Consider the following 23,994-nt stretch of genomic DNA (forward strand, 5'->3'; position numbering starts at 1 on the left):
ACCAGTAGCAGCGTCCGTGTTTTTCGCTAACGTGTTTTTAGCATGTGCTGGCTGTGGAAAGAGTCTCTGTTTGGAATTAGCAAGCCCAAAATCATATGGTATTTCCAGTGTTGTCTCTGTTTTTACGTTTTTGTTAAACCTAACGTTTTTTTTTAGAATGACATATATGTAAATATAGATAAGAGCTTTAGCTAGCTTGATATCAGACTGTCATGCGTTCTCCCTAAGAGCTACTATAGATTACAACTATGAAATATGTAAGTGGGAATAATAGAAATACTTCACAAATGTTAAGGACATTGTGTATGATTTTTCCTTTCCAACCCAAAGACAGTAAATGCTCGTACAACCATTAGTTACTTTTCATGCTAGTATCATAATTTAATCATTTAATTCAAGCCTGAGAGCTTCTTAGAGAAAAACATGCTGGTCATTTCTCAGCAAGTCTGAAAAACAAGCTATTTCGAGCTGTAATTTTAAAAATTTTCTTAAAATAACTAAATAAGAGACGTAAAGTGTGTCATTAAAAGATGACGAGACTTGAAGTCCATGTACTATAAACTTCACTGAATGTGAAAAGTAGAGAAAAATTCTGATAATTCTTTTGTAGTTCTGAAGCTTTATTAAAATATCTCATTTTTTTGTGCAGGACCAAACAGCTTTAGGTAAAACTTCTCAATGTGTATACAGTGTTTTTCTTTGTTACCTGTTGAAATTCAATGATAAAGTAGTTATACTGGTTATACTGTACTGGTGCATGTGGACCAATACAGATACCTTTTCAATTAAACATGGAGGCTACATCACCAGCATCATCTAATGAAAACAAAAGAAAGAGCCTTGTCACTGCTGAACATGAGAGGACCAAGAGATTAAAAACTGGACAGGAATGTGATCAGGTGCCTTTGGACGTCCACCCAACCCGCTCACCGAGGATCTCTGTGCTTCTCGAGCACCTCAAGCAGCCAGTTACACTGAATGAGCTGACAGAGCTGCTGCATTATGCTGCACTGGGGAAGTCAGTCAAAAAGCCCAGGTAGATAAATACTGTAATGATTGTGGTAGGTCTCATTAAACTATTCTCTCTAATGTATGTGTTGTCTACTTAAACTCAGGATACAGTCTAATTAATTTCTTCTCTGTCAGACTTATGAAAGTGTTTTCTTGTTCTCTTGTCTCTCCTCTGTACCAGCTGGTGTCGTTTCCATAAGCAGAGGAAGGTTCAGGGTGTGAATGTTGTGATAGTGCAGGACGTTACTCAGAGTCACTTTTACAAACATTACCTTTCCCTGCCAAACCTCAGGAAAAACTACACCACTGTAAGTATGAACAAGGGTTGTAAATGAATGGATAATTTTTATTCACTGTTTTGATGACATTTTGGTGATTTGGAGTCGTGTCTAATTGGATTTATCTGTGTGTTGATGGTTGTGTTAGAGGGTCACATTCACTCCATCGTCGCACAACATAGCATCAGGAATCTTCAGCAGTGAAGTCACAAAATCAGACAGTCCAGCTATTTTCCAAACAGAGGAGGAGAGCAATGGACTGCACAAAGGTGAAAGTCGTGGATTTAGACATGTTCTAATTGTATAAGAACAATATTCAGGGTTCGTACGGGTGCTTAAAATCCTTGAATTTCAATATTGTGCTTTCAAGGTCTGAAAAGTGCTTGAAAGTGATTTCAGTTTATGTGCTTGAAAGTGCTTGCAATTTTGACTCTGTGATGTGGTTTATTTATATAATTTTAATATGAACTCTGCCAGGTTAGATGGCAAGCCAAAGCTACTTACAGAGTGATGATACATTTTGAAAAATCAAACTTTATGTCAAAAAGGAAAAGAAGTGGATGCTGTCAGGTTGACTCTCGATAAATTTTTATCTTAATCTTTGACTCAGTGTGAGTGTGCCTGAAGGACACCAAGTGGCTTCCCCTTTTTTGGATAAAACTTTGTGTTCTTGTTTAATTTGTAAACTTTTTGCTATTGGGCCAGGCCAAGTGAGTAATGTAGTGAGAAAGCACTGTGCAGCAATACTAATCATTCCATATCTGTTTTTAAAAATTAATTTGGCAGCAACCATAATAGCTGAAATTGTAGGTCTAAGCAAGTACTTTAATATTCTATTAAGGAATAACAACCAAATATTTAATAAAAACATGAATTTATCATCATTGACAAAGTAACAAAGTGAGGAAAATTATACAGCAGTTATTCAAGGTTTGGAAAAAATGCCAAAAAGTGCTGTTCCTCAAGGAAAGTGCAAATATTTAGCATACCACACTTTTTTTTAAATATATCGGAGTACATTATATCCATAAAGTTAAACTGATATCATTTTTATTTTAGTTTTAAAAGACATTAATTCATAGTAAGCGAGTAAGAATCCAAGAAAGTAAGGGAATGAGGTGTTTGTTCAGTGTTAGGCACCATAATAATAATCAAAGATTTTATCAAGATACTGATAAAATTATCAGTCTTTGGTGACATAGGTTTCATTACTATATTTAATACACATCTTTCTGCTGGTTTTTTTTTTTATAATAAATAACATTCAAAATCATTATTCGATTATTATGAAATAGAGGATTAGACACAGGCATATATTTTGAACATATTTATTTACACATTGATATTTACATTCTGAATATATGCTTTATGCATTCATTTACAACCTTTACTGTTCTTCATTTAGACTGTATTCTCATATATTTTCTTATATATCCAGTTGTAATTCAGGTATAATTAAACTAGGCTCTCTTTAGAGCGGAGACCTCTGCCAAGGCAGCTCAGTGCCCCTCACCCCACCCTGATCACCACCAAAATTTAATCATTTCTTCCTTGTGCCAGTATCAACATTTCCTGAAATTTTCATCCAAATCCGTCCATAACTTTTTGAGTTATCTTGCACACGGACAGACAGACATACAAACCAATGCCGACAAAAACATAACGTCCTTGGTGGAGGTAATAAACACAGTTTTAGAAATGCTGAGTAATCAAAAATATTGTTTTAGAGAAAAAGAGAAATTGACCTTGATGTTCACTTTCACTTGGCCAGGCCCTATTTGTTGTGCTGAATTCTACTCCCTGCCGAAAACTGCTCCCCCTTCCTAAATCAGCCATGAAGAGGACAGTGTGCAACAACTTCATCCTGTCATAACTTTTTCTCCTTTCTGACTGTAGGGTATGAAATTAACTGTGAATTATTCAACCTCTTAACACCGTCATACCTGTGTAGCAATTAAGTAATTAATAATATTGTAAGATATTGCAGTTATGTTTTTTTTTTTATCTGTTTAATATTAAAGAATGTTCAAACTGTAAGGTATATAAAACTTTCTAAAGTTAAATCTTAGATACACAACACACAAAATATATAACAATATAAACAGATACTGCCGAAAACTACATCACCCGCGGCTGGTGATGCAGTTTTCGGCAGGGAGCAGAATTCGGCATCAGATACTGCCGAAAACTGCACCCCCCATCAGAATTAGCTTGTGAAGCTAAAGGAGTGAAACTACTTTAGCAGCTCACATTTGGAGTTATTGTGGTGTGACAGGGTGAATTTGGCGCACTTTGTCCTCTTTATGGCTGACTTGGGAAGGCGGAGCTGTTTTCGGCAGCTGCTGCGTGATGCAGTTTTCGGCAGGGAGCAGAATTCGGCACAACACTGTAAACATGGAACATGGCGGCGCACGTACATGCAGCGGCTCCGGACTCCATCGATCGGTACTCTTTTATGAGTATACTGCCAGTTTATTTCTTACCAAGTTCCAAGTACGCTCATGCACATGTTAAATACAGTCGACAAGAACTGATTACCATCGGCTCGAGTCAAGAAAACTGTATCTTCAACTCGGAAGATCCGCGTCATGACATACCGACGGAGCTCGTCAAACCACCGGAGTCTCTATGGATGACTATACCGGCGAGGCGACGGAGGTGCCGTAGAGAGCGGAAGCAGAAACGGGGCTGCCGGGCTGGGAAACAAGCTAGGCTACGACGCAACCTAAGATCACTCTCCAACAAAGTAGAAGAGCTGGAACTTAACATTGCAACACAGAAGAACATTAAAGACTGCTGTACTTTGGTTCTTACGGAGACGTGGTTTAATCCCACCATCCCGGCGGAGGCTATTGAGCCAACGGGTATCCAAGCACACAGAGCCGACAGGACTACACACCCCGGTGTACATTCACTGTATACACTGGCACTGATGGGATGGGTGTGTGACGTATTGCTGTGTGATGAAGAAGGAGGTGGATGTGTGAGGGAATGAATGTATGGATGTTGATATGTGAGCGATGCAAACTTTGTTTTTATTATATATTTTATATTTACAGGGTGGGGAAGCAAAATTTATAATGAACACTTAGTTGTTTTTTTCTCAGCAGGCACTACGTCAGTTGTTTTGAAACCAAACATATACAGGGTGGGGAAGCAAAATTGACAATATTTTAAGGCAGGGATTGAAAGACAGTGTATGACCAATTAGTTTATTGAAAGTCATGAGAATTTATTTGCCACAAGAAAATTGACATAATAGAAAATGTTTTTATTCTATGTGTCCTCCTTCTTTCTCAATAACTGCCTTCACACGCTTCCTGAAACTTGTGCAAGTGTTCCTCAAATATTCGGGTGACAACTTCTCCCGTTCTTCTTTAACAGTATCTTCCAGACTTTCTCGTAATAGTTTTGCTCATAGTCATTCTCTTCTTTCCATTATAAACAGTCTTTATGGACACTGGACACATGATTATGACATCAATATATGTTTGGTTTCAAAACAATTGATGTAGTGCCTGCTGAGAAAAAACAACTAAATGTTCATTGTAAATTTTGCTTCCCCACCCTGTATTGATGTCATAATCATACCTAACACTATTATCCATACCTTTTCAGAAACTTTTGCCCATATGAGTAATCAGGAAAGCAAACATCAAAGAGTGTGTGATTTGCTGAATGCACTCGTCACACCAAAGGAGATTTCAAAAATAGTTGGAGTGTCCGTAAAGACTGTTTATAATGTAAAGAAGAGAATGACTATGAGCAAAACTATTACGAGAAAGTCTGGAAGTGGAGGAAGCAACAAAAAACGTACCAAAGCTTTTATTAAAGCTCTCAAATCCAAAATCCTAAAGGATCCAACCAAATCCATGAGAAAAATGGCAATTGAACTTGAGGTAGACAACAAGACCGTTAGAAATGCAGTAAAATATGATTTGAAGTTAAAATCTTACACAAGAACACCACAACACTTGTTGACAACAGCAACAAATCCAACTTTAGCAATTTTTGGGAATCATGTTTATGGCCGCCTTCTAGCCCAGATCTAAACCCTCTGGATTCTGCTATTTGGGGCGTTTTAGAACATGCTACCAATAGAACATCACACAGCAATGTCGACTTTCTTAAAGATACTATTAAAGAAGAATGGGAGAAGTTGTCACCCGAATCTTTGAGGAACACTTGCGCAAGTTTCAGGAAGCATGTGAAGGCAGTTATTGAGAAAGAAGGACACGTAGAATAAAAGCATTTTCTATTATGTACATTTTCTTGTGGCAAATAAATTCTTATGACTTTCAATAAACTATTTGGTCATATACTGTCTTTCAATCCCTGCCTCAAAATATTGTAAATTTTGCTTCCCCACCCTGTATAGTTATTATTACTATTTATTACTATTACTATTTGTGAGTCTGTATCCTGATAATGCGCCTAAATTTCATAGATAGATAGATAGATAGATGGATAGATTTACTTATTAATCCCCTAGGGGAAATTCAGAATACAAAATGCGGTCACCGCTCCACAAACAGAGCCATACCACATCAACACACAATAAATAAATAAATGCAGAGTATAAGTAGCTGTGAATAACTTCGATGACTTAGATAACTTAATGAGCGCAGTCTGTCGCTGAAGGAGCTCCTCTGCTGGCTTAGGACACTGCATAATGGGTGGGTTCATTGTACATTCTGTATAATAACAATAAAATATCTTATCTTATTATGAAACGTAATTTTAGATCTTTATAGCGTAATACAATGTACATCATTGTAATAAAAAGTGAAAAAAAAACTCATGAGTATATGCTTTCCTGTAGATATGTATTTTACCCCAGCGATAAGGTGTTGTGCTGAGAAAAATCTGAAAATGACCCTTAAAAGTGTTTGAAAAGTGCTTGAATTTGACCTTGAAAAATGTGTACGAACCCTGAATATTGCAGTCACTACCACTCACATTTACTAAGAATAGAAATGGCAGATCATTACTGTGATTAAAAATAGTTGTTCTTACGTGTATATGTTATTCACTGCTACAGCACTGAAAAAGCATCCAGTAATAATCAAATTTGGGACAGAGAGGAGAGGACTGACAGCGTATGTCCTCAGTCAAGAGGAAATGATCAAGAACAATTACCCAGTAAAAGGTGAGTCTGTCTGTAACTGTCTGCTTTGTGTGTTTCCCAGTCAGACCTTTTCACTTCCACCTTTACATCTTATCTGAGACAGGGCTGCCAGGCTGTGAGGAGTTTGTTTGTACTGACAGTGCTGACTTTGTGACGGACAGCAGCCCCTTGTATGGACTCGACTGTGAGATGGTGAGAACTTCTAAGTAACTTTCAGTTTTCTGACACCTGAAACCAATCTGTCTCTGTTTCTTCATCATCCTATGTTGTGATATAAACATTTTTAAAGAATACTGTGTCATTAAATACAGCACTTTCACCCTGACATCAAGTGGTTCATTATAATGTTATTGTTTCAGTGTTTGACAGCCAAGGGAAATGAGCTGTCCCGTGTTTCTCTGGTGGACAGCAGTGGGAAGTGTTTGCTGGATGAGTTAGTGAAACCTCCAAACCGTATTTTGAACTACCTCACAAAGTACATACAAACACACACGTAACGGTGTATTTTACATTATTAAATATATATATATATATATATATATATATATATATATATATATATATATATATATATATATATACACACAGGTCATATCAAATGTTAAAACATGTTTTTGCTCTGTGCTTCCTGATAGGTTCTCAGGTATCACTGCAGAGATGTTGCGGCCAATCAAGATGACCCTCCGCGATGTTCAGCAGAAGCTCAGAGATCTGTTGCCGAGGGATGCGGTTCTTGTCGGTCATTCATTACACTGTGACCTCAGGGCTTTGAAAGTGAGTGATTCTGGCAAATTACCAGCATTTCTAGCTTTCGACTATTTTTTAATGAAAGTATTGTCATGGAGGCGTAAACAACAAAGAAATTCGTGGAGAATGGATTGGTTGTCAATCAGGCCTTTCTTTATTGTGCACAAGTGAAAAACTGACAGACGAAGCTTTGCCCTCACTCAGAAGTCAGTTCTGACCAGTCCAGGAAGTCAGTCTAACTTACAGTAGTCTGCGCTAAGATTAAATGTGATTGGTTAATATGATGTATGACGCTGTCGCTAAGCAGAAGAATGAAAATAAGATAAAAACAAGCAGGATGCAAGACCTTGGAGTTGTCCTGGGAAGTTCTGGGGAGTTGGGTTATGCTGTACCTTGTGGTATCATTAGAGATAAAGTAGCTTACAAAACATGCAGAACTGAGAAACTGACTGAGAGTAAACATTCATATATAGGCCTGTGGTTAGAAAGAGAATGAAAACTGAAGACCCATCACATGTGTCTTATAAACTAAGAGAAGACTTATGGTCAGTACTAAAATCAGTACTAACAGTATACTTGTGAGAAAAGAGTTTTTTTTGTTTTTTTAAATTTGATTGGGTTGTTAACAGTGATTTTTTTTTTTTTTTTTTAACCAGGGAGAGTACCCACTTTTCTTTCTCTGTTTTCAATTGTTCCAGTGTCTTAAATTGATTAAGGCATTGCTTTATAGGCGAAGAGATCCCAAAGTAACTGAAGTTATAAAATTATCATAATATGCTACCTGTGGTAACCATGGAATCACATCATAATGATTCTATGGTAAGATACATATGATATACAGTTGCAGAAAAAAATATTAGACCATCAAAAGTCATCAAAAACAATGGTTATGCAATCAAGTACTAACTCCTGTGTGTATCATATGACTAAAACAGACAGAAAGGAAAACATGGAATGCCTAAAAGCACTGTTTTTGTCAGTACAGTGCCACAGCTATTGATGTAAGAACTGAAGTGATTTTGGTTATTATCAAGAAAACATGGAAAATGGATAGATAACAGCTCCTAAATTAAACTCTTATGAGCTATTTTTGTTGTTATTATATTTGCCCAAACAAATGTACCTTTTGTTGTACCAGGGATTAAAATGAACACGAAACTGAAGAAAACAAGGGGTGGTCTAATAATTTTTTTCCGTGACTGTACTGTAATTTATCATTAAATCTGTTTTGGATTCAACTGCAGCACATTATTGCCACCATGATAAAAACAAACCGTGTAACAAAACAGTGCATAGTAGGTAGTGGTCGTAACTCCCCTTAACATTCATAGCCCCAATTCAAAGCAAACGCATCCATTGTTTTGCATTTTATCTAAAATGAAATCACATTTAAGCTTTACACATATTACATATAGTCCACAACAGGTAAACAGAACACCCTGATGATTGTGCACAACGTCACATCTACAATATATCACAATGCTTGTGCTACTGAAGAAGAAAAATGCCACAAAAAAAGCCAAAAGCAAGAATTCTCTATGTTGTTGCCGCTTAAAATAAATACGTATAGGTCAGGGAAGAGGCACAAAGGTGTGTTTTCATTGGTGGACAGTGTCAAGGTATCAGACCAAATATGTTTTTTCCACTTTTCAGCTTCACTCTCCCTCTTTTCAAGGGACATTAGAGACGCTGTGAGTGTTAGAGGTCATTTATTCTAAAAAGAAAGTTGCATTCAAGAGTGAAACCTTGGCAATCTGAGTGACATTTTTAAAAACTGGATTTAATGGAAGATGTGTAGATTGTTGTGAAGTCTGCACTGGATTTTGTTTCCATTTAAAGGCAAGGCAGATTTATTTGTATAGCACATTTCATGTACAAAACAATTCAAAGTGCTTTACATAAAAATTGAAACGCATTACGGCAAAGTGTGAAAGAAAATGTTATTTAAAAATAAAAGAAAATTCAAACGAACTAAAATAGACTATAACATAAGAATAAGAAGGGAAAATGCAAAAAATAAACGTTAGAGTGCAGTATGGGAAATGAACAATTATTTGTTTTTGATGAAAGGCAGCAGCAAATGGAAAAGTCTTCAGCCTGGATTTAAAAGTGCTCAGAGTTTCAACAGATCTACAGGTTTCTGGGAATTTGTTCCATATACAGTATGTGTAGCAGAGAGAACAGACCTGTCCCAGATGTCCGAAGGGCTCTGGATGGTTCATAACACATCAGAAGATTAGAAATGTATACAGTGCTTTAAAGCACGGGTTCCCAAAGTGGGGTACACGTACCCCCAGGGGTATATGGAAGAAGCCCAGGGGGTACTTGACATTTTTGGGGAAAAATACATAAAATAAGTCATCATGTACTGAATACACAATAAATACTGAGAATTAATGCTGAAATATAAAACACAATAAATACATTCATATAATAAAATTTACACTTCTGACTTTTTTTTTCATTTCAATATTTTATTTTTTTTTATATTTTAAGAACATTTCTATTTTATATTATTCAAATTTATTTGAGTTATTAAGTAATTGTTTTTTGTTGATGAAAAGTTTATTTATTCATTCCTGACCATTTAATTTATTTTTCTTAGCATGAAAGAGGGCGCTTTTCTGTTTATATTTTGCACAAAATTTGCATATAAAGATTTGTTATTTTTAATATATTAAAGTTAAATATATGTTTTTTTATTTACTTAGTTTTGAAAACATAAACCGACACCTTTGCCACAGGAACAAATTTTGCCTCATTTTTTTCAATCAAAATTGCTGAAGCGAGAGTTGGGGGTGCTTGTCTAAAAATATATATTTCAGGGGATACGCCGCTGTAAAAAGTTTGAGAATCACTGCTTTAAAGTAACAGTATCATGTAATCATCTCTGGATGTAAACAGACATTGTCATCACCCTCATTTAAGTCTGACTTTCTATTTTTTAACTTCGAAAATAGTTCAATCGCAGATCAATACCGGGCAACATTTTGACCAGTTTGTGTTTGTGTTTTCCCCGAAGATGATCCACCGGCATGTCATCGACACTTCACTGCTGTACAGGAAAGAGTTTGGACAGAAATTTAAGCTCAAGATCTTGGCCGAGACTCTGCTCAAGTAAAAATCCTCCTTCCTCTTTTTCTCTGTGTCTCAGTGTCTGTATGTGCCTCTTACAAGCCATAGATAATAATGAAAATTTCCACTCAGGAGGCAAATACAAACTGAAGAGAAGATAGGCCATAATCCTACAGAGGACGCTGTGGCAGCCTTGGAGCTGGCCCAGTACTTTATTAAAACAGGACCTTGCAAGGTAACACACTGCTTAATAAATACACATGCACACACCCACAGAGTGGATACAAACCCTTTTGTGTGTTCAATGTTAGGTTGTGGAGAGTCATCTGGAGGAGCTGTGGGGATATACAATAGAGGATGAATCTGAAACTGAATGCACACCAGCTCCACCACCAAGTACAAGGTATAAATCATTATGTTCTATAAACTTAAAAATGTCATCAATAAAATTACTAGCAAGTTCGAATCAATATTACGACTCTTACAAACACACAGTAAATGTGTCATTTGGTCATTTTAATCTATGGAAAACAAACTGAGAATTAAGCAAAATAGCAAAATGGATTCAGAGGAACTTTCTTTAAATGTTCTGTTTTATTAGTATTATGTTTGTATGTATTTTTTATCCTATTTATTCACTTATTTTCTTACTACTTAATTCTTTTTATTTGCATATGTTTGTGTTCTGTACCTCGCTTGACTTATCTAAAGGTCTTCACGTGCGCTGATTCTTTCCATCACATGTGAATGTTGTTTCCCTAAGGCATGAATAAAGACGACTAATCTAAAAAGCAAACAAACCTCTCAAGAGGACAAGTATCTCAAATGTGAACTGAAGTACGTACAGTGCTGCACTTAAAAGTACTTGGTAAATTCTACCAAAGCCTCTATAAATCTAAAAGTATTCATTATCTGTCTAAAGGGATAAGAATGAAACCCCTGTCCCTGTAGAAAAGCTCTTAAAAATATGGATGTAATCCTCCTCGGGTACAGAATCCTTTTCAGAAATAACCTGGAACATTCTTTTCCTTTTCTTTAATCATATCACTGTAGTATGGCCTTGTGAATGAGTGCACAGAAGTACTGTTTCTGATCCACAGTGTGAAATCCACTTTACCGCATCAGTGTTTCTTGTACAGGTTTTCTGATGTACTGCAGATGGTCGGCCGGTCCGTAACCTTCTCAGGGAAACGTTCAGACGTCGTCCTGGAATTATCCAAACAGCAGTGGCACAAGTCAGACAAAGAGGTGAGGCGTGAGGAGCTGTGGTTGGTGGTTCTGACCCAAAGGCAGCTCGTCTTGATGGAAACCAAGGAAAGATTGGTTTTCTATTTGAGTAATCTAGTTCTGGGGTCATCAGCTGAAGTGGGCCCCGAGCTGTTGTGACTGAAAACACTGAGTATTAAGACCACACTGATGTTTGGAGAATAAAGTCATAATATGATGAGAATAAAGTTAAAATATTACATGAAACAAGTGAGAAAAATTAACAGAAAGATAATAAATTCATAATATTTTAAGAAAATAGACCTAAGTATCTCAAGAATTCTGAGAAAAATGTCATAACAGTATAGGAAAAAGGACAAAGGATTTTATGACATTATGATACTTCATAAATAGAGTTTTAGTTGCTTAATCAACAGGCTGAATGTTTTATTGCATTATTTGTCAATATCTCAGTTTCTATTACGAAATTATATACAATTAAATTGTGACTCTGATTATACTATTTCGACATCAGTTTTTGGGGTTAATTCAATATTGGAATTTTAAAAATGCTGAATATCTTAGGTAGTTGGACACATAAAAAAGTAAAAATTATCATTTATTTCAAAAGCATTAACCTTGACCATCTGTCATTTTTTCATTTAATCGATTCCACAAAATGTCTCATCAGTCTTGGACATATGGGTTCGATCAAGCGGTAACACATGGGCACAATTCATGTTCAACAGTCTCTGTCATGTAATCAGAGTAACTTATATGCATGTATTATACATACGTGAGTAGGTATTTATAAACACTTTAACATTATGTATATATACAAATCCCCAATATATCAAAATTTGGGGAGATAAAATTTTTAGGTGAAAAATGTCAAATTACTGCTCGGTAACACGAGGACTTGAAATGGACATAAATTTGTTAAGCTTTATGCAAACATTCAAAACATGCAGTTCTCGACAGAAATTAACCCTTTCATGCATGAATTATGAGAACCTTAATCGAGATTTTTTTTTTTTCCTGAGTGTTTTTATTCCTCTTTAGGCATTTTTTCATGAAGCTATTTTCCATAGAGTTGCAAAAATGTCCACTAAACTGGACACCAAAGAAAGCAAAGAAAACAAGTATTTACTGATATACTGTGTGAAAACTATGAAATAAGAACATTTTATTGCTGTTAATTTGATGTTTTCTCACATTTTAACAAACCCTATTACAAATCATTACTCACTTCATGGAGATAATATGCCAAAAAAAAAAAAAGTTTCTGTTGTTAATTACAGTCTAATAACGGTAACGAGCAATTGATTTATACTCAAACATGTTAGATCAGGTTTATCAAGAACAGCAAAGTTCCAGTAATGTTATCAATTGTAGTGTATGGAATGATGCATGTGTTGGCAGATATGAAACTAAAACAAAATCCATGAATATACAAGAGATCCGCTGTAGAATAATTGTCTGCTGTAGTGACCACTGTGCATGAAAGGGTTAATATGAAGTAGGACAGAACCTTTTGGATACTATCTTCAACTATGCTGAAAATACATTTGGAGTAAAATATTGAAAGTCTGTGTTTTATTGACATGAGAATGTGGTAACACACGGACAGGTTGCCATAGTAACATGTGGACGATTCTTTACCATTATATGCATCACCCAAAATGTTGACTTATTTTTTAAAACAACAAGCTTTATTTAATGTATTTAATACTAACACAGTGTTACAACTTGTGGTGGTCCATATTGACATAGATAAATTACAAATAAAGAGTAATTTCTCGGTAACAGTTCACAGGTAGTATTTTTGAATGTGACATTAAATAAATGTCCAAATTTTTTAGATATAATTTTTAGTGTCAAATTCTAACTATATTTTTATGTCTGAGGCATGACTGTTGTGTTCAAAGTACAATCAATAAAATCAGTTGTAACTTTTTCTACAAGTGGTATTTTAAAAAGGATAGCAGTTCCATAAAATAGAGATCTTTACCTAAAAAATGAGCCCTCTTGATAAATGATGTGTGCAAATATTGATGTTCACTGTGGCTTGATCGGACCCAAATGCATTCAAATTCAGTGTCTGTTTTTTCTTTTTCTTCTTCTTCTCCTCCTCCTCTTCCTCCTTCTCCTCTTCAGGTTCTGGACTCTTTCAGGAAACAGACCACGTGTCCTTTCGTCTCAGTGCTTCAGTTATCTTCCTTCTCGGAGCCGTCGACGACTGGTCTCCCTCATCAGCAGCTCCACAGAGTGAGACATCCACTCAGAATATTATCAACTCCACTGTAGAGTCTTAGTTTGATGGAGTTTTCTCACTTCGTGTGTGTGTTTTTTTTCCGCAGATGTTCTCAAGTCTGCGAGATATGTGCGTTGTGTTCGCTGGGCCATTCCCACCAGGTTTCAGTGAGAAGGATGTGAGGCGACTGTTTGGCTGCTGTGGACCTGTTCATAAAGTCAAAGTGCTCAACACAACTGTCAGGGTATGTATCTCACATACATCATTATCATTTAGTATTAATATTTCGGCTGCAATATTTGTAAATGAAAGGGGCTATATGTAGTATGTCTTCTTTCAGATATTAAAAAGTGACCTAAAGCTCTGAGATCCTGCCAGAGATGCCAATATACAGGGTGTTTAAAAAAAAAAAAAAAAACTTTCTGAAAAATTACGCCCAGTTCCACATTTGATAATTTTTTGAATTTTTTTAATGGATGTCTGTAAGTAGGGGATTGGTGGATATTTGTCCAAATTTACAGACCCAGGTTTTCATGCATGAGTGAGCAGGGGCAAATTGCGCAATCCAAGATAAAACTTTTTTGAGCAAAGTAGCGGTGGGATTTAAATCCAATCAAAGGTCATGGGAGGGGACAATGGGCACCCATCTTGTTTTCCACAAAATTCCCACACTTTGGCCACCATGTCAATTTCACTTCTTTACCCATGGCAGCTGTTCCTGCCTTTCAAAGTTAATTCAACTTGTTTAGGCCTGAAAATGTCACTGAGGACAGGCCAAGTTAGGGGTAGGGTTAGGGTTAGGGATGCCCATTGTCCCCTCCCATGACCTTTGATTGGAACTGGGGGTAATTTTTCAAAATGTATAGTTTTTTTTATACATCCTGTATTATTGGATTGTACAGATATGAACTGGATTTATGTGAGTCACAATGCCTCCCATGGTGTGGAAAACTATCCACACAGGTTTTTTTTTTTTTTTTTTCAATCAAAGCAGTGATGAAATGGGATGAGAAACAAAGCGTAGAGTCAACAAAAGTTAGAAGTATAGTTATTGTTTTCTCCACTGGACGCAGCTGTAAATGTAAAGAATGGAGTTTGATGCTGAAATGTCAGCATTTCTTCTACATGGGTGAGTTTAATTCTGAGGCTTATGAAGGTATAAAGTTATTATGGCATGTTATCATCTTTGCTAAGTTGCTGCTTTAATGTAAACTATCAGCTGATGCAGCACACAAAGATTATTTTGAGCCACTGTCAAAATAAACGGCTATCACTTTTAGTTTGAAGAGGAAAACTTGCCGATACCATAAAACAGATGTGTGTAAATAATGAACTTTATACTCAATTCAGCGACTGATACAGTCTGTGGATACATAGTTTTGATTCATTGGTGGTTTTGGTCTTAAGTATGTTCTGGTATGTAGCTTCCCCCTGCTGGTGAGATGTTGGAACTTCAATATTATATAGAACCCCTTTAACCCATAAAGACCCAGTGCTAATTTTGTGGTAGTTCCCAAATGATTTTTTTTTTCTATTTAACCTTTCTTAAGTGATTTATCATCATTTATTACAGCATTATTCTCTGTATTTTGTGTTTTTTCAGTGAAAATCCTGTATTTTCCCATATTGAATGTACTGATCATGTAGATTTTCATTAAAAGCTCAGATTAAAGTTGAGGTTTATGATATCAGAAACAGAGAAAACTGAAGAAAAAGTGACTTTTACGGCAAAGATATTAATAGCTGAACATAAACCCAGCGTGTCCATCCATTGTCATTGATCCAACTCCATGGGTTTTACTGGTGAATTAATGTTGTAGAAGATGACGGTGTTTCCACGGTAACTACGGAGCCTCTGAACATCCAAATGGGTCATATCTGATGACCATGAAAAGATGATAAACTGTATTTTACACCAATTATTTACATGTTTGATAGAATTAGTGGATCAACAGGTATTAAACATTTTACATCAGTAGATGCTTTTGGTAGCCACTGGATGTTTGGGTCTTTATGGGTTAAAGGTACAATACTGTGTGTCACATTTGTGTGCTTGTGTCCTGTAGGTGCTGGGAGCTGATGTTACTGAATCTGTTTTTATTTTAACAATAGTTATTGTTGCTTATGTTGCCAGTTTTATACCTTCAACAAAATGGTAGGTTTTATTTCTGTCACTTCATAGGATATTACATCAATTCCTCATGTTTCAAAGGAAAGTCTGTGAGATTAGTTTGTGTTAGCATGTTTGTTCTCCGTGTTTTCTCTTTTGGTTTTGGTGCTTTGACGAGAAAAAGGAGAATGTCACTGGGTTTGACCTTAACCATGACATAAATCAGTTTTTCCTCAACTCGTAACTGTTAAAAGAGTTCATTGTTCTCATTCCCGCCGAACCTGCCTCCATATCCACACCTGTGCTTTATGACTAATGTCTGTTCTCCAGGTTCATGCAGAGGTTGAGTTTGAGCTGCTGGAGGCTGCTCTGGTGGCTCTGAAGACTCTGAATGGAGTGAAAGTGCAAGGACAGTCCATCAAGGTAAGTCTTTTCATTTTATTCTTTGCTGTTGCACTTCATTATTCCTTTTTATATTACAGTTAACCTTTGCAGACTACCACCAGGGCTTCTGCAGATCTCTAAAAAGTGTAGATTCTAAAATCTAATTTTTACCTCGCCCCCCAAAGGGGAGGCAAGGGGTATCATTGTTGGTTTGGTTTGGTTTGGTTTGTTTGTTTGTTTGTTTGTTAACACTTTAGCAGCAAAACTATTGGCTGAATTCATACCAAATTGGGATTATAGATTGCCAGTGACCCAGAATAGATGTGGGTACATTTTGGGAACAGGAGGTGAAAGTGAAAAAAAGTTTTTATGAATTTTTAAAATCTTTTTTTTTCCCCATTTACTAATAATTGTTGAAATTTCAAATCGCAATAAAAACATCAATTTTAATTCAATTTACTTAAAACATTGCAGAGATGTAGAGATTAATTTTAGACATCACTCTGCAAAATATCCAAGTGATAGCTTGTTTTTTAAATGTTTTGTTAATTTTTTAACTCTTTTTTTTTCTCCCATTTACTTATAATGGGCGAAATTTCAAATGTCTATAAAAACATAAATTTTGGTTCAATTTACTTCAAAGTTGGCACATATATAATTTTCATTTTTAATAAATATTGAATATGGATGAAAGAGTTGATTGATGCCAGAATAAGCTACAATACATGCAAGGGGCGGGGTTTGTTGTGCCTGGCACCACACTTGTATATAGTTATATTAATCTAAAATACACATTGAAAAGTGATTGGGTTATGAAGCCAGTGTTAATTTTACAGTACTGCAGCTCACAATGTGTTTTTTTGTGTGTACATTTTCTCAAAAATACATAAAAACGAAAAAAGATGTACAGAGAAAGAATGCAGCCCATTAGTTCTGTTCATTTGATTATCATTCTGTCAATCATTTCATGAGTTATAATTATTCTGGAAGTTACAGAAAGTGTTGCATGTGTACCAAAATTTGTCACATTTTTTGTGGTGTATTGTATTTTTTACAGTTTAAGATTATGGCAAATTTATCCAGTGTCATGAGTCTTAAAGTGTGTTTATGTTGTATTGATATTACAGACTGTCACCAGTAGGGGTCAGTCTGGTACCAGAACACACAGGACCAAAACCACCACTGAATCAACACTATTCATCCACAGACTGTATCATTCACTGAATACAGTATAAAGCTCATTGTTTACACACATTTGTATTATGGTATCATCGAGTTTTCTTCTTCAAACTAAGAGTGTATTCACATCTACTTCATTTGGTCCATTTGAATTGGACCAGAGTTCGTTTCCCTGGAAAGTCCTGACATTTTTTTAGGTGTGAATACAAACATGCAAACTCTGATTCGAATCAAATACCTCTACTAGGTGGTCTTGGTCCACTTCCAAAACGGACTCTGGGCCGGTTCACTTCTGGTGTGAATATTACCAGCCTCGAGCCGAAACAAACCAAGGAACCATGTGCCTTTTTATGCTTGATGAGCTACCGTAGCTGCTGGAAGTAGCCGAGCCAAAAGGGTAGTCAGAGCTAATAGCAGCAGCCATGAGCCGTGGACAGACGTGGAGCATTGAGGAGACTGAATGTCTCATGGACATTTGGTCAGATGTACATATTATGAAACTGGCTCCAAATGAGCTGTTTTTGACAGTATTATTTTCATAAATTTGTGTCTGTAAAAATAGAATACATATTCCGAAAGCAATAGCTGCATATAGGACCTCCACATTTGTTTTCATCAACACCCACCTTCTCTGATTCACAAGTGCAATGAGAATGCGATCCTACCCAAACTAAAAAAAAAGTTGTATTCGATCTGAATCACATAAGCAGACCAAAGGACTTTCCAGGTGTGAATGCACCCTAAAGCTCATAGACGCTTATATTGACAGTCACTCAAAATAACAGTCTTATAATCTTCATGTTCTGCATCAGCTGATAGTTTACATTATAGCTCTGTTAGCTTAGCTCTGTTTTTAGCCACAGTCAAACAACAAATCACCTGTTTTCTGATTGGTTTGTGTTGTCAGTAGTTGAACTAAAGATCTGTGTGGAATCCAACAAACAAGGTCAGAAGTGTCACAGTTTAGTCTGAACCGTGGATCAACAAACAGCAACTTAGCAAAGAAAATAACATCCCATAATACCTTTTTACCTTCATAAGCCTCATAATCAAACTCATCGGTGCAGAAGAAATGCTGCCATTTCATCATCAAACTCCATTCTTTACATTTACAGTTGTGTCCAGTGGAGAAAGCAACAACTGTTCTTCTAACTTTTATCACTTCTTTTCTTTGACTCAAAGTTGTTTCTTAATGGTTCTCATCCCATCCAGTCACTTTCTTTGGTCAAAGGCCCTTTGATGTTTGTTTTCCTGACCATGGAGGCAGACAGTTTATATCTCTGCCTTTCAATACATTGGCATCTTTAGGATAACTTCTTACCTCTATGTTCTCAACACTAATAATGAATTTTGATATTTTTTGTTATTTGAAAGTGCAGATATTAGGGATGCACCGATACCACAAATACCATGAAGAGTAACAGTTTTTGAGAAGAGTAAGAAGAAAGTCAGTAATAACAAACATGGCAGTAAGGAGGAGGTAATACTAATGTGGATACTAGTGTTGATATTAATGAGGGTAGTTGTCATAAATATGTCAGTAGTTTTTCACTAACTTGCAGTCGCTCTTTGAAAAGATCTGCTACCTCTACGTTTTTACAGTGGTAGGTCCGCACAGAGCCTATATGATGATCTTTATACGGCTCTGGTTACACATGTGCAGGCTCCTGGACAACAGACAGAATTACATATGGAATTTACGCAGAGGACGGACTGTACGCTCCATTTGTATCTGTCTGTCTTTAACATAACTTGCAGTCAGCGTTCCTTTTGTCACCGTCGTTTATTTAAAAAAATCTCCACACTGCTGACATTACTCCTCGACCGCGTACCTGCTGCACTACGAGGTGAACGTCACGCTGCCGTCGGTATCAGTGCACCTCTTGAAAATATTACACATAGCCCCTTAGAGCTGCAACCGATTAATCGACTCAAAGTGATTAAAAAAAAAATCATTCACCCACAATTCTCCTGAATCAAAGCTTTGTTTCCTTCATTTCTCTGCTGTTAAACATTGGTTCCACTGTTGTGTTTCACACGGACGCTTATTGTGACGCACAAAGAAGCTTCAATTCAGGAAAACTGCAATAGAATATTTCCCTTCAATCAATTTGAGTCGATTAAACGAATCGTGAATTTTTGCTAGGGATGCACCGATACCGATACGAGTATTGGCATCGGCTCCGATACTCAGTGTGCATACTCGTACTTGTAAAAGACATCCGATACAAATGCACCGATACCACTTACGCCTGTTTGACATTCACAGTTCAGTGCAGCAGGTACGAGGTGGTGGAATAATGTGTGTGGAGTGTGAAGAGTGTGGAGATTTTTCAAAATAAATGACGGTGATAAAAGTAACGCTGACTGCAAGTAACGTTAAAGACACAGATACGGACGCAGCGTTCTGTCCATCCTCTGCGTACATTCCATCTGTTTTCCAGGTGCTGGCGGATGTGCACCCAGAATGAGAATACCAGCGGGAGTACGGAGCGGTGCGGACCCCCACCAGCGGAAGTGAAAACGAAACTTAGCACTCATTTCTCTTTTCTCTACCTGCTGAAGCTAAGCTGTTAAACCTTACCAGAGAAAACGCTGCAATATTAGTATCACATTAGTGTTACCTCTGTCGTCTCCATGTTTGTTATTACTGACTTTCTTCTTCTTCTCAAAAAACTTTCCTCTTCTTCATGGTATTTGTTCAGTATGGTTAATTCAGAGCGGTGCCCCTGGTGGATTAACTGAGAAACGCTCATTCCAACGCATTAAATGTCAGTAGCAGCACTTTGTTCCAGTCAGACTAATGACAACGACAATAAAGCACATTTACAAAAGGAACTAAGAACTGGAATGGGATTATTAAATACTCATATCGGTACTCGGTATCGGCAAGTACTCAAATGTAAGTACTCGTACTCAGTCTTGAAAAAAGTGGTATCGGTGCATCCCTAATTTTTGCATTCACTTCAAGCACCTAATCGATTAATCGGTTGCAGCTCTATAGCCCCTTTAACTGAACTTGTTGAAAGCTGCAGAAACCTGATGTGATACCACCAGTTTGTTGATTTTCGTTTAGGTCCAGAGGCCGGTTAATGAGTCGACGCTGGACCTGGATGTGACTCTGGATGCTCTGATGAGTGATTCTCTGAACAGCAGTCATCTGTATGCTGTTCAAGTAAAGCCCAACACAGCGGAGTACCCACTCTGTACTGCAAAACTCAATGGACACACTTCGTATTCACTCGTCCCTAATGTTAAAAACAGCCGTAAACAAACTAAAGTAAACGGCTCGAAGGGAGAAACGTCTGATCTGTGTGAAGAGACGCTCAGAGAGACATTCAGCTGGTTTGGGTCAGTGGAGAGGATCATCCTGCCTACAAAACCCGGGAAACGGTCACAACATGCGTATATAAGTGAGTCCAAAGCCGCATCCGTCCCCTCGTCCGCTCCTGCACGTCTGTGTCCGTGTTCATGCGTTTGTGTGTCTGTTATACAGGGTGGGGAAGCAAAATTTACAATATTTTGAGGCAGGGATGGAAAGACAGTGTATGACCAATTAGTTTATTGAAAGTCATGAGAATTTATTTGCCACAAGAAAATTGACATAATAGAAAATGTTTTTATTCTATGTGTCCTCCTTCTTTCTCAATAACTGCCTTCACACGCTTCCTGAAACTTGCACAAGTGTTCCTCAAATATTCGGGTGACAACTTCTCCCATTCTTCTTTAATAGTGTCTTTAAGAAAGTCGACATTGCTGTGTGATGTTCTATTGGTAGCATGTTCTAAAACGCCCCAAATAGCAGAATCCAGAGGGTTTAGATCTGGGCTAGAAGGCAGTCATAAACATGATTCCCAAAAATTGCGAAAGTTGGATTTGTTGCTGTTGTCAACAAGTGTTTTGGTGTTCTTGTGTAAGATTTTAACTTCAAATCATATTTTACTGCATTTCTAACGGTCTTGTTGTCTACCTCAAGTTCAATTGCCATTTTTCTCATGGATTTGGTTGGATCCTTTAGGATTTTGGATTTGAGAGCTTTAATAAAAGCTTAGGTACGTTTTTTGTTGCTTCCTCCACTTCCAGACTTTCTCGTAATAGTTTTGCTCATAGTCATTCTCTTCTTTCCATTATAAACAGTCTTTATGGACACTCCAACTATTTTTGAAATCTCCTTTGGTGTGACGAGTGCATTTAGCGAATCACACACTCTTTGACGTTTGCTTTCCTGATTACTCATATGGGCAAAAGTTTCTGAAAAGGTATGGATGATTAGGTTAGGTATGATTATGACATCAATATATGGTTGGTTTCAAAACAATTGATGTAGTGCCTGCTGAGAAAAAACAACTAAATGTTCATGTTAAATTTTGCTTCCCCACCCTGTATGTTCGTAGAGTTCGACTGTTCGGAGAGCAGACAAGCAGCACTCGACTCCTCCGAGGATCTACGGAGACACAACTACCTCGTCTGTCCATCTCTGACACCGGCACACCTGCCTTCATGGGTTTCCATGACGACGCCAGCGCCCACAGCGGACACCGACCGGGGCGTCGCCATAGAGGACCAGGAAATGGAGCGTAAGATGAGGAAGTTGGACAGACATCTGGGGAAACTGTTCAGATTTCTCCCAGAAGGCATGTTGTCTGTGGTCCTTCTGCTCGGACACACAAGGTGAAAAGTATTCGACAAAAATCCCATCCGCACTGACCTGTTGATTCTCATTCCTAAACTGATCAAATCTCTCGTCTTTTCCAGCGATCACAGCCACAGTCCCGGTTTGTGCCTTTTGGACATCAAGAAAACGACCATCCAAACTTGACGAAGATAAATATTTAACGACTCATCACCACAAACATTAAATGTGACAAATATGTTTTATAATGAGGAAGACTCTGAGTTTTTGTTTGATTTTTTTTCCTTCAAAAGAAAGATTTTGATGTCATTGTTAGTAGAAAAGGAGACTGGGTTCTAGAAGCAAGTGAGTGGTATGAAAGGTCTTCAACAGTTTGTTTCACTTTGCGTAATAAGTATCTGTAAAACCAAAAAATCTGCGTTTTAAGAGAAATTGAAGTCAAACCCAACACTTTGCAAAGCTCCAATGTACTCCACTTTAAATCCACTTTTAAGTGTCTATTGCACCATCACAACACTAATAGGTATCAGGTGATCAGTAAGGGCTGTTTTACGATACATTTGATCAAAAATCTTGAATATTTTGCCACTAAATTAGGAAATAGAATGCAGGGTATATCCTACATATTAAATACCATATCAAATGTAACATGAAATAGAATTTCCCAGGATCAATAAAGTTAATTTGTATCTGTGGTATTCAATACAGGGTGAGTCAGAAAAAACGCTCTTTCCATTTAAAGAAATTGTACTGCTAAAACGGAAACACTGATTTTTCTTTTGACCATACAGTCATATTGATGTGGTTATTGAGCATGTCTGGTAATGTAGTCATAGATTTATTGCATTGCATAAGAGAGAGAAGGTCCATTGTTTATTGGGCACTGAAATACCTGCCAACACAATGTATGCCACAGTGAACAAACTTGAAATTGACAACAATTACAGGAGTCGGGGCTTTGCTTTCACACTCAGGACATAGGCCTACATGACAGTGCCCAGGGAGTTTTCATCATGGCAAGACCACAGTTTACGGATGTGCAGAGAGCTTTCATGGTGACAAAATTCTCCCCGATCCCCGGATATGACCCCCCTTGATTTTTTCTTGTGGGGGTATCTTAAAAACCGTGTGTGTCAGACTGTTCCACAAACTCTTCAGGAACTCTGAAATCGCATCACGGCTGAAATCCAAGCCCTACGACGAACACGAATGGCGAGAAGAGCTGTGTTAGAGATGCGACAACGAGCACAGATTTGCATCACTCTGAATGGTAGCCAGGTTGAAGGTCGTGCCGGACGACTTCGTTGAGACAAAACATTTTGATGGCGAGTAAACATGCTGTAATGGTTGATAATTTCAATTTCATTCACGGTGGCATAAACTGTGTTGGCAGATATTTCGGTGCACAATAAACAATGGACATTCCCTCTGTTATGCTATGCCATAAATCAATGATTCAATCGCCAGACATGCTCAATAACCACATCAATATGACTGTATGATCAAAAGAAAAATAAGCATTTCCATTTCAGTGGTACAATTTCTTTAAATGAAAAGAGCGTTTTTTCTGACTCACCCTGTATAGGATGTTTTTAGCTTACCAGGTGACAGGTCGTAAGCTATTGTCATCATGCGGCGTCTGTCGTCCGTTACAAAAATTTCAATCGTCTTCTTCTCCGAAACTACAATTCAGATTGATTTCAAACTTGGTATACAGCTTCTTTATGATGATGTCAACAAAAGTTAGTGAAATTATTTGGATCCGGATCTGATTCTGGATTTGGTGTGACTTTGAAAAATGTCCCCATTATAAGTGATAGGAAGTGGATGGGTGCAATAACTCAGTAAATCTAAATGATATCCAGTGTAAATTTCTACAGTCCAGCCCTGATGGGGAGATGACCCAAACATAATGTCCACATGCTGATCAGGATCTTCTTCTGGATCCGGGAACTTACGGAAAATTTCACATGGGCTCTTATGGGGAAA

General features: G+C 37.2%; 1 protein-coding gene across 1 annotated transcript; it reads left to right on the forward strand.

The window, feature by feature from the left end:
- Window positions 1-22,257, forward strand: rexo5 (RNA exonuclease 5). Its single transcript, XM_030142205.1, has 17 exons — window positions 1-1,036; window positions 1,193-1,319; window positions 1,438-1,558; window positions 6,331-6,438; window positions 6,521-6,609; window positions 6,777-6,892; window positions 7,053-7,191; window positions 10,187-10,281; window positions 10,372-10,474; window positions 10,551-10,642; window positions 11,379-11,487; window positions 13,603-13,713; window positions 13,806-13,943; window positions 16,140-16,232; window positions 20,449-20,785; window positions 21,767-22,043; window positions 22,128-22,257. Exons 1-17 carry the CDS (start codon window positions 792-794, stop codon window positions 22,189-22,191), a joined length of 2,364 nt encoding a protein of 787 aa, XP_029998065.1. The 5' UTR covers window positions 1-791; the 3' UTR covers window positions 22,192-22,257.
- The last annotated feature ends 1,737 nt before the right edge of the window (window positions 22,258-23,994 follow it).

This window comes from Sphaeramia orbicularis, chromosome 1, assembly GCF_902148855.1.
Source record: "Sphaeramia orbicularis chromosome 1, fSphaOr1.1, whole genome shotgun sequence".
Classification (NCBI taxonomy): Eukaryota; Metazoa; Chordata; class Actinopteri; order Kurtiformes; family Apogonidae; genus Sphaeramia; species Sphaeramia orbicularis.

Bases quoted from the DNA above. Each gene is read 5' to 3' on its own strand.
- rexo5 (XM_030142205.1), top strand. From the start codon at position 792: ATGGAGGCTACATCACCAGCATCATCTAATGAAAACAAAAGAAAGAGC. The intron at 6,439-6,520 runs GTGAGTCTGTCT...TATCTGAGACAG, and splicing joins GAACAATTACCCAGTAAAAG to GGCTGCCAGGCTGTGAGGAG. The intron at 13,944-16,139 runs GTATGTATCTCA...TCTGTTCTCCAG, and splicing joins TGCTCAACACAACTGTCAGG to GTTCATGCAGAGGTTGAGTT.